The 9,529-nt window shown below is 38.3% G+C and overlaps 1 protein-coding gene across 1 annotated transcript in view; it reads left to right on the forward strand.

The window, feature by feature from the left end:
- The window catches only part of fbxo41 (F-box protein 41), a 72,864-nt gene extending 66,580 nt beyond the window's left edge, over positions 1 to 6,284 (forward strand). Inside the window, exons 9-14 of the mRNA XM_084715255.1 lie at positions 1,303 to 1,455; positions 2,656 to 2,751; positions 2,873 to 2,991; positions 3,383 to 3,541; positions 3,801 to 3,916; positions 5,588 to 6,284. Of these exons, the coding sequence (XP_084571381.1) occupies positions 1,303 to 1,455; positions 2,656 to 2,751; positions 2,873 to 2,991; positions 3,383 to 3,541; positions 3,801 to 3,916; positions 5,588 to 5,650 (706 nt within the window). The 3' untranslated portion in view covers positions 5,651 to 6,284. The remainder of the gene's footprint in view (positions 1 to 1,302; positions 1,456 to 2,655; positions 2,752 to 2,872; positions 2,992 to 3,382; positions 3,542 to 3,800; positions 3,917 to 5,587) is intronic.
- The last annotated feature ends 3,245 nt before the right edge of the window (positions 6,285 to 9,529 follow it).

Raw genomic sequence — 9,529 nt, forward strand, 5'->3', positions numbered from 1 at the left:
CTAAAAACTAAAACTAGGGGTTTTAGTTAACCTGTAATAAAAAATAAAAGTTAGACTTTACAAAGAACAAAAACTAAATGAAATGATTTTGTGTACTTAAATAAAATAAATATAAATAAAGATATACAGGAAATATCTTCAGTTTTAGTGTTTGTTGATTTGGTCAAATGTTTAATGAGACTGGGATGTCTACTTGACTGTGAGTCATTCTGTAATACCTATTCTAAACTTAATCATTCTTGCCCCTTACTAATTACCCCCTTAGTATAATAATTAAAAAAAAAACTAATACTAGTACTGAAACTAAGCTGAAACAAGCAAACCCACTCTGGAAACTAAACTGAAATGAAAACAAAAATTAAGAATTAAAAAAAATGAATAAATGGATAAATGAATAAAAAACAAACAAACTACAAATTAAAATACATTGGAACACATTTTCAATTGACCATCAACTTTCATGAAATGGCGAGTATTCAAATTTTACACGTGATTTCTTGCCTCAAAGTTCTCAGAAGTGAATTTAGGGATGAAACAGCATACAAAATAAAAAAAAAACCTTCCTGGCCATTTGTTTTGAGTGTTTCAGTGCTTTGCATTGTGGGATACAGAAGGCAACGCAGACTGGAGATTTTTTGGACTCAGCATCAGATCTTGGTATTTTTTTCGCATACTGCAGATTTAGTTTTTGTTTGCATACTACAAGCCACACATTGGCCAAATCATTATGTACTGCTAGTAGAGTGGGTGTTTTTGAATACAGCGACTGATAAACATACAGTAGGATTTTACTTCTGCACACAGTTTCCACAAAAATATCTAGTCACTTTGGTGTACTTCTAACTACATTGTTTTATTTTGGCCTCAATAAGCAGATTGCTTTGCAAACCATTGAAGTGACTGACATCCTAAATGACTCCCCAAACAGTGATGGATTAGAGGAAGCCAACCAGAGGAACATAAATGATGAATGTTGACAGTTTTATGTTGTTTGATTATGATCAGAATGTACAATGTCAGTTCTCATTTCCTGAAAGAAGACAAATAGAAGTTTTATGAGTGGTTTGTGTCTAAATGTTAGTGTATTACAGCTCGAAGCGGCTCTTAAATTGTACAGACCATGCATAGACATACTCTCCTGCATATATTGCTGCAAATATTGCAGGAACATTTTGTTATGTGCTAGAAAAGGTAGAAGTGCTGTTCTGAAGGACAGGCAAATTACTTTGACTGCTCTGTCTCTGTCTGTCGTTCTTTTTTTTTTCTTTTTTTTGTTGATCTTCTGTTATGTTTCCATCTAAGTGGCTGTCTGGAGGAAGGTCTGGAGGCGTTGTTAAAGGCCACAGGAAGTAACCTGCTGATACTGAAGATTTCACACTGCCCCAACCTGCTGACCGATCGCTCCCTCTGGCTGGCCAGCTGCTACTGCCGAGCTCTGCAGGCTGTAACCTACAGGTACACCAGTACACCCAGGTCCCAAATCTCCCTGTTCACTGTGCAGAGACTTTATATCATGAGAAACACTGAAGGGGGATGAGGCAACTACTCGGGTCATGTTACTAAAATTATACTCATCATTTATATCAAAATTCAAAATGGCAGCATAGGTGGACAAAGACACTGGCTATGAGCTGTGTTGTAATTTTTCCATGCTTTTATTTTATTTTAGAAAATAGTGTTTATTAAAAATGATTTTATATGTTCCTGAAAAATGATGAATTACATTTTCACACCTTTGATCATCTGCCAGAGTGTCTGTATCTGTCCAGATAAGGGTATGAAGTAGAATAATTACTCACAGATATACTCGTGTTTTGAAGCCTATACTCTACAGATAATCAGTCATATAAAGGTGTGAAATATTCATTACACATGTTTTCAGGGAATTTCTGTCAGCAGTTTCTACAATTTAAGACAGAGCGAATGAAGTCTGTGATTAGGATAGTGCAGGGGAACCACAGGGAAAGCGGTACAATAACAAAGGAATGTTACGTTTATAAATGTTAGTAGCTCGCTGTTTATTCAATGTGAACAACTATTGTTCAGGGTTATTTTTCACTTTTTGGACACTTTGTATGCAAAACATTAAAGAAAGTAGCTAATTAATTGTTCAGAAAATGTTTTAAAAGTTTTAAACTTTTGAACTATTTCATTAAAAAAGGGATAGATGTTAAAGGTAAACCCTAATTTCTCATGAAGGAACAGAGTGGAATTTGAAAATCATGAACTTGTGTCATTTTAGCCAGTATATTAGAAAAGAGCAAAAGATCAATTTCACAGAATATTTATATTTGATTGGACCTGTAAGGGTTAATGCATCCATAAGACTGCACTCAGTTTTACGTCTGTTTCTTTTCTGTTTTCTATTCTTTTTTATTACCTCCATTACTTTTATTACTATGCAACTCTTTTTATTGATTATTTTTTTATCTTTTTTATTAGTGTTGTCATTGTTAATATATTTTCATTATTGTTATCATTTATCTATAATGATGAGTGTGTTGTGCATGTGTGGAATGTGAAGAAGAATGTGCAATGACAATAAATTAATTCTATTCTGTTCTATTCAGTTGTATGCTGTAGATGTATGGTGTCACATGTATGTAAATATAATATCTGTTCTCCTGTTGTATTTAACATCCTGTGGTTCTTCAGGAGTGCCACAGATCCAGTTGGCCAGGAGGTGATTTGGGCCCTCGGAGCAGGTTGCAGAGACATCATCTCCCTACAGGTGGCGCCACTACACCCATGGTAATAAACCATACTGCACTTATTTAACTTTTGATTAATGCCAAATATTCTATCTGTGATGATATCAGTGCGGTGGGTTATTAAATGAATGACCATGGGACTATTATTTTGTCTCTTTCAGCCAACAACCCGCTCGCTTCAGTAACCGATGCCTGCAAACGATTGGAAGATGTTGGCCACACCTCCGTGCTCTTGGTGTGGGCGGGGCTGGATGTGGCATTCAGGGGCTGGCCTCACTAGGTAAATGAAACAGCTTTTTTAAAATTTGATTCATTTCAGTTATTTTATCTACAGCATGAAAAATATGCATTATTCATTTATGATGATCCTGTCATGCTGCTGTTTTAATTATAATCCTGATCACTTATGCAGAAACATAAATATGGTGGTAAGATAATTAAACAGCATTATTATCATATCAGGGTATAAAGTAGGACAGCACAGATACTACATTTAACCTGCTTATTGTTAGCACTTTGAAAAATCTTTATAATAATATGCATTTTAAACACGATTGGTTGAGACCTTAAACAAGCCTTTATGTACAACTGTAACCTCCGCTGTTGTTATCTTGACACTCTCCCACATATCTTCCTCATCTCTGCATTTCTTCCTTCTCCCCGAACGCCAGCGAGGAACTGCATGCGCCTGCAGGTGCTGGAGCTGGATCATGTGAGCGAGATCAACCAGGAGGTGGCAGCAGAGGTCTGCAGAGAGGGCCTGAAAGGTCTGGAGATGCTGGTGCTTACCTCCACACCGGTCACCCCAAAAGCCCTGCTCCACTTCAACAGTGAGTCTGAACACCGACTGCAGCAGGCCTACTGTCTGAAATCCTGTGTGCAGGGCTGTGTTTCTTGTGTCTAGGCTAATGTATTTCTGAGTTAAAATAAGGGTTAAGATTAAACTACATAAAAGTTATAACTGGTTCATTTAGAATTGATAAATCAGAAAAAGAGAAACAAAATCATGGCGTATTTACTTTTCACAGATATTAGTAAAGATTTATTATGAGACCACACTGATAATTAAATGCTGCCTAAATCCTCCAGGTGTTTGCCGTAACCTGAAGTCCATCGTGGTTCAGATCGGTATAGAGGACTACTTTGAGGACCCCAACAGCCCTGAAGCTAGAAAACTGTTTGATGAGATGGTGAACAAGCTGCAGGTAACAGCAACGTCTGTGTCTCACATCTGCAGACCCTGTGAAACCCACACACCAGCTGATGAAACAAGTAACACACCTCACAGACAAAATAAAGACAAGGAGCGAATTGGTTTCACCCACGACTCAGACATGGGGAAACCCTGCATGAGAAATAAAACTTTTCTTCTTTTTCTTTATCCTAATCATCTTCTTTTTCATCTCCATCTCCTTTATATCTTTTTTTCACTCAACTGAACTTCTTCACCTTCTTTTTCTTTATCATCTTCTCTTTCCTCTTCATCTTTATCTTATTTTCTTTATCATCTCTTTCTTCTTTTCTTCATCATCTTTGTTGTCTTCATCTTCTTCATATTTTTTATTTTCAGAGCAGATCTCATCATATAAATAAATAATAATAATAATAAAAAAACATTTCATGTGAACATTTAGGGTCCCAACAGGAAGAAACAGGAGATGAGTTTCCCCTCAGTGGCGCCACACACTTACTATTTTACTGTATAACCTCTCTGCCATCCATTGACTTCAGTGTTGACTTTGTGAAGGTGATGGCTAACAGGGAGGTTAGCTCCGTTAGAGGAGTTCTGCTCTCTGTTAAGCACTAGTTTCTTTTTTCAGCCATCGTGTCCTTTTTGTTTTTCACCACTGTTTGCACATGACTAACAGCTCAGCCAATGCTTGTTCAGAGGATAAGACACATTTTTATTTTTATCACAACTACACACCATTTAAACCATGAGTCAGTCCTTGAGGTCCCGGTGATGGCTGGTTGTGGAAGCGCGGGTGCTAACTCACTGAGGCTCAGGTCATTCTTATAGCTGACCACACACAAACAGAGATAGAAAAGCTGTGAAATCCCAGGCTTTATTTATGTTTTGTTTTTATGAGTCAGTTTACAGTGTGTTCGTCTTGGATATTACACTCAAGATGGTGGGGTTGCTCACGGCAGTTAGGTAACCTCTCTGCACAGCTAGGATTTATTTTTATCCTTCTCTCTTTAAGTTGGCTGTGAAGACGAAGCTCTCCCCCAGTGTTTAATCATCCTTTTTTTTTTTTTTTGAAGGAAGTTCTGTAGAGGTGAAGCTTATAAAGCAAAACACTCATCCATCACCTGCTGCACCTCAGTGCTTTACAGTTTTTAAAGCTTTCTGTCATACCTCAGTCAATGCACACACTTTATGTTAAAGGGACAGTTTGGATTTTTTGAACTGGCGTTGTATGAGGTACTTAACACAACCACAGTTTGGAGAAGCAGCACTGCTATTGAAATTATCATTAGCCCCAAAAATCCAATATCGGTCAGGCCCTAAATTCTACATATGGTGTGCATTTCAACTGATATTGATTATTTAGGTGGCTAAAATTTGTTTTGCTGTTGACTCTGTCCACAGCAGTATGTTTCTTAGCTCCCTACACCAGAACCCCTTCTTCTTCTACAAACTGAGTGCGTGCAGACTGCCATCTACTGTAGATAATACACATAATACACTGACTATGGATAAGCACCTCATACAACCCCACTTCAAATAATCCAAGCTATCTTTAATGGAAGAAAACTTTAATCCATGAAGATGACAGAAGGAAATTTTGACCAGCAGGTATTTAGAAGAAAATCATCGAGCTTGCCTTTGGGGAAGTGACATTCTGACATGCATTCCTGCCGTTTTGTTTCAGGCTCTGAAGAAGAGACCTGGCTTCTCCAAAATCCTCCACGTCAAAGCAGACAGTCTCTGCTAACATCTTTTGTGCAGATTCTTTGAGTCTTGGAGAGGCGCCATCTCGGCTCCAGTCAATCAAAAAGACCCAGCTGTTTTGAGCCCACTCACTGGGGATGAACACATGTGGAGCACCGACAGAAACAACTGAAGATCACCATGATGAACCAGGGCTGAGGCTCAAAGTGCATACTCCACAATTACAACCTTCAAACAGAAAAAAAACTCATTTACTACTTCAGAGAGGGGGAAATCAATATCCACTTCATGTTGGTTATGACTGAAACCAGTCAGGAGGCTTATTTGGACAATAAATCACATGAAGGGCCTGTCTTAAACTTTACAGACTCAAATAACCCAAGAAAACTGTCAGATTCCTCTCCCTCAGTCGTCTCTTGCATTTAAAAGGATCATGTCGTTGCACAGAGCCAGATCCCTTTCTTGAAACGCCTGGAGCCAGGTGACAGCGCTGTATTTAACTGTCTGCATACACATAATGCTTGACATATACTTGAGACTAACTTCAACACTAAAAGCTTGTGGGAAGGAGCACATTATAAAGCATACATACTTTCAATAGAAGTACAAGGTTAAGAGTCTTCTGACAGGAGCTTTATTTATGAGGACTGAACAAATGCTTTTCATCCTGCCAGTCCTGCACGTCGAAGCGGGACAACTTTCGCCACTTACTGCTTCCACCACGCTGAACAGAAACACACGCTGCACCAGCTCCAGGCACAGTGGACAGAGCAAGGACAGCACACACACACACACACACACCCTGACAGTCTTCTAGCCACTGCATGGCAGCGATTGATGCATATAGTCTCTTCTTCTACCATCCTCTGCTTCAACAGCATCGTGCCACAAACCTGGACTCAGTGTTTTCGATGTAGTATCTCTAGACGGAAGATCAACCATAATGCATTTCTCTCAAACAAACTGGTGCCATTTGTAACAGTGTCTGTCCTCATTTCAGTGAGCGTTTTCTCCAATGTGCCATTAATGAGGAAAGAGGGACCATGTAAGGCAGATGTTTAATCTCTTTAAATCAAATTTGGAATTTGTTGTGGGTGGATAAGGGTGTTGTGTTTCATATGGAACATGGTCTCCAGGTGTGTACACGTGTTAGTGTTTATATATCATGTGTTTCATACTTTACCATACTAAACTGTGCCATTCCTGCAGTATTAATAGTGCTTGTCGTGGCTAAGGCCCTGAAAACCCCTTGTTTATATTTCTCAGCTGATGTCCTCTGGCTCCCTCTGCTGGTTTTTCCAAGCACTTACAAAGCCATGACCAGCTGGTGTGATGTGACACTGTACTCTCTGCAGCATGTGTCACCTTTACTGTTTTGCAGAAGTCAAGGCCAAGTAGGGCTGGGTATCGGTACTTAAAGGTATCGACTGAAATAACCTCATCCAGAGCAGTACTGACACTTGTTCAAGTCAAATGCTACCTGGATTTGATCCTTTTTGTACCCAGATCTAGAGAAAATGACTATTTGTGTGGTTTTGTTCACAGCCAATCACTGGTTACACTTACATGCACAAAATACAGATTTTTTTTTTTGCCCTTTTTATAAAAAGACAGTATTTCTCCTGAGCTATTTACATGGCTAATGAAAAAGAATATCCCACTGATATTCCTATTTACATGCATCTGTCCATACTCCAGTGAAGGACACATGTTCAGCTGCCTCCTTGAAAAGGTTGGCGTTGCGATATTTGTGCATATCCAAAAACCTGTTAATATTCAAGTCTTTCATAATGTTTAAAAGTAGGCGTGTTTCTCCCTCCAACCAGAAATGTGGGCTTTTCTTTTGTGCATACATCTCTGACCCAGCCTTGCAAATGGTTTACTAGCTGCTTTGTTTTCATTGCACAGAGCTGACAGGCAAGCAGCCGGTAAAAAACAGCAAAAAACCCAATTTTGATGCATATTTTGACCAAACTGTATACATGTCCAAAGAATACTCAAAATATCCAAACAGAATATGCATTTTACATGACCTGTAACAAATTCAGAATAGTGTCATATTTGAATGAGAGTAGAAAATGAGTGTGCATGTAAGCATTCTTCGATTTAATACAACACGTGATTTGTCCACTACCACAGCAGCTACGGCCCATACAGTTTGTGATGTGGTAAAGTTGAGCATGGTGTATTTGACTGAGCTGACTGTCCAGCATGCCAAGATGACACTATAACTTTCTAAAATAGGGCTATACTACACACCTGCGGGGTCTGATAAAAAACAAATGAATAAAATGCAGCATTTTACACAACTGAATGCTTCAACTCATGTGATGGGTACAGAATGAAGCAGGCAAAAAAGGTATGAAATGAAGTTCTCTATTTGTATCTGTATTACTTTAAGGGTACAGGTATTGGTACTAGTATAATAACGATACCCAGTCCTAAAGCCGAGGGATCAGGTCATCACTGTCATATTTAAATTAGGTATTTGATTTGGTGCATTTACGGCCACAGTTTAGCTTAGTGTACACTGCAGAGATTCTTAAGAAGTATAAGTAGCAATACTCTTCTGTGCTGCAGATAACTGAAAGGAGGGTTTTCAGAAATTTTACTCATTCAGATCAATGTATAATTCATAAGGAGCACTACTCAGCCTATGAAAACTGTTAGCTCAGCAAAAGCATTGTTAAGTTTGGAAATGACGAGAGATGCACAATATTGGATTTTTGCAGATTTGCAGATTTTTGCAGATATCTGAAATTTTCCAACTCATTTTGATCAATGCCAATACTGATATATGCACATATTATTTACACCTGATTGCAAAGAACATCAAAGTCTGTCCTACACTGGAATTAACATATTAGTGTGTCTACTCTTATCATGATGGCGCCCTGGCAGGTGCAGGAATACGATACAAAACTATTCAAAATGAGGGTCTTCAGAAACAACTATTTATGGGAAGGACAGGATCCAGTACCCAGTTGCATAAAAGAATTTAGGAATTTACTTTCCCTCAAATTTTCACTAAGGATGTATTAAGAAAAATGAGTTGCATAAGATCACCCTAAGGGTTTCCTTAGTATATTTGCCCTCAGCTGTTTTCACTTATGAGAAGAAAGAAGAGTCATAGTAACTCAGAACATTTTAAGGGACCTATAACAATCTCTTAAAAGAGAAATAATTTCTGGAACATAAGACTGGCTGAATTCACAGTGATTGAAGAGGAGGAGGAGCTTCTGAGATGTGTTTCACAGGAGAGGGAAAACCCACTGAATGCTGGTGATATCCAACTTGTTACTCTAGATTTGGAGTTAACGCTGGTAGTTTTGTAGCTATCTTGCCAAACGTTAACACAACTGTCTCATATATTTACATAAGCAATATCGCTTTTTTGAAACTCATCACTTTTTGTTGACTCCTGTTGATGTTTGTTCCTCCTGTGTTGCCCTCACAGTAATATTTTCATACTCCTTCATGACTCCAACTAAGTTTCGTTTCACAGCAGATTTTTCACATTGTTTTTGTCAGTTACTTCTTGCCACATCTTCAGCTTCTGTGTATTTGTTAAGGTTGGTTAAATTTATTTTGGATTATGTGCTCGTTCTCTCCATTCTCTCTGAGGAGAACAATGCTCTCATCTTCTTTGTCTTTTTGTTTTCTCTTTGTTGTGGAGAAGCTTGCTAACACAGACTAAGTGTGTTAGCTAAGCTTGCTAATAACTGACAATAATGATGTCTAGTAACATTATTATTATTATTATTATTAGGATGATGTGAGTGAAGCATAACCATGGTAACTGAAATGCCCATGTCCTGTATTATGACTAACTGCTGTGTAAGCCTTAGCTTCAACACTTAGGCAAGGAGACAACCTTAGAGGCTTTATGCAACGTTCCTAAATGAACCCAGTAGCTTAGAGA

This window comes from Lutjanus erythropterus, chromosome 3, assembly GCF_056507025.1.
Source record: "Lutjanus erythropterus isolate fLutEry1 chromosome 3, fLutEry1.hap2, whole genome shotgun sequence".
NCBI lineage: Eukaryota > Metazoa > Chordata > Actinopteri > Lutjaniformes > Lutjanidae > Lutjanus > Lutjanus erythropterus.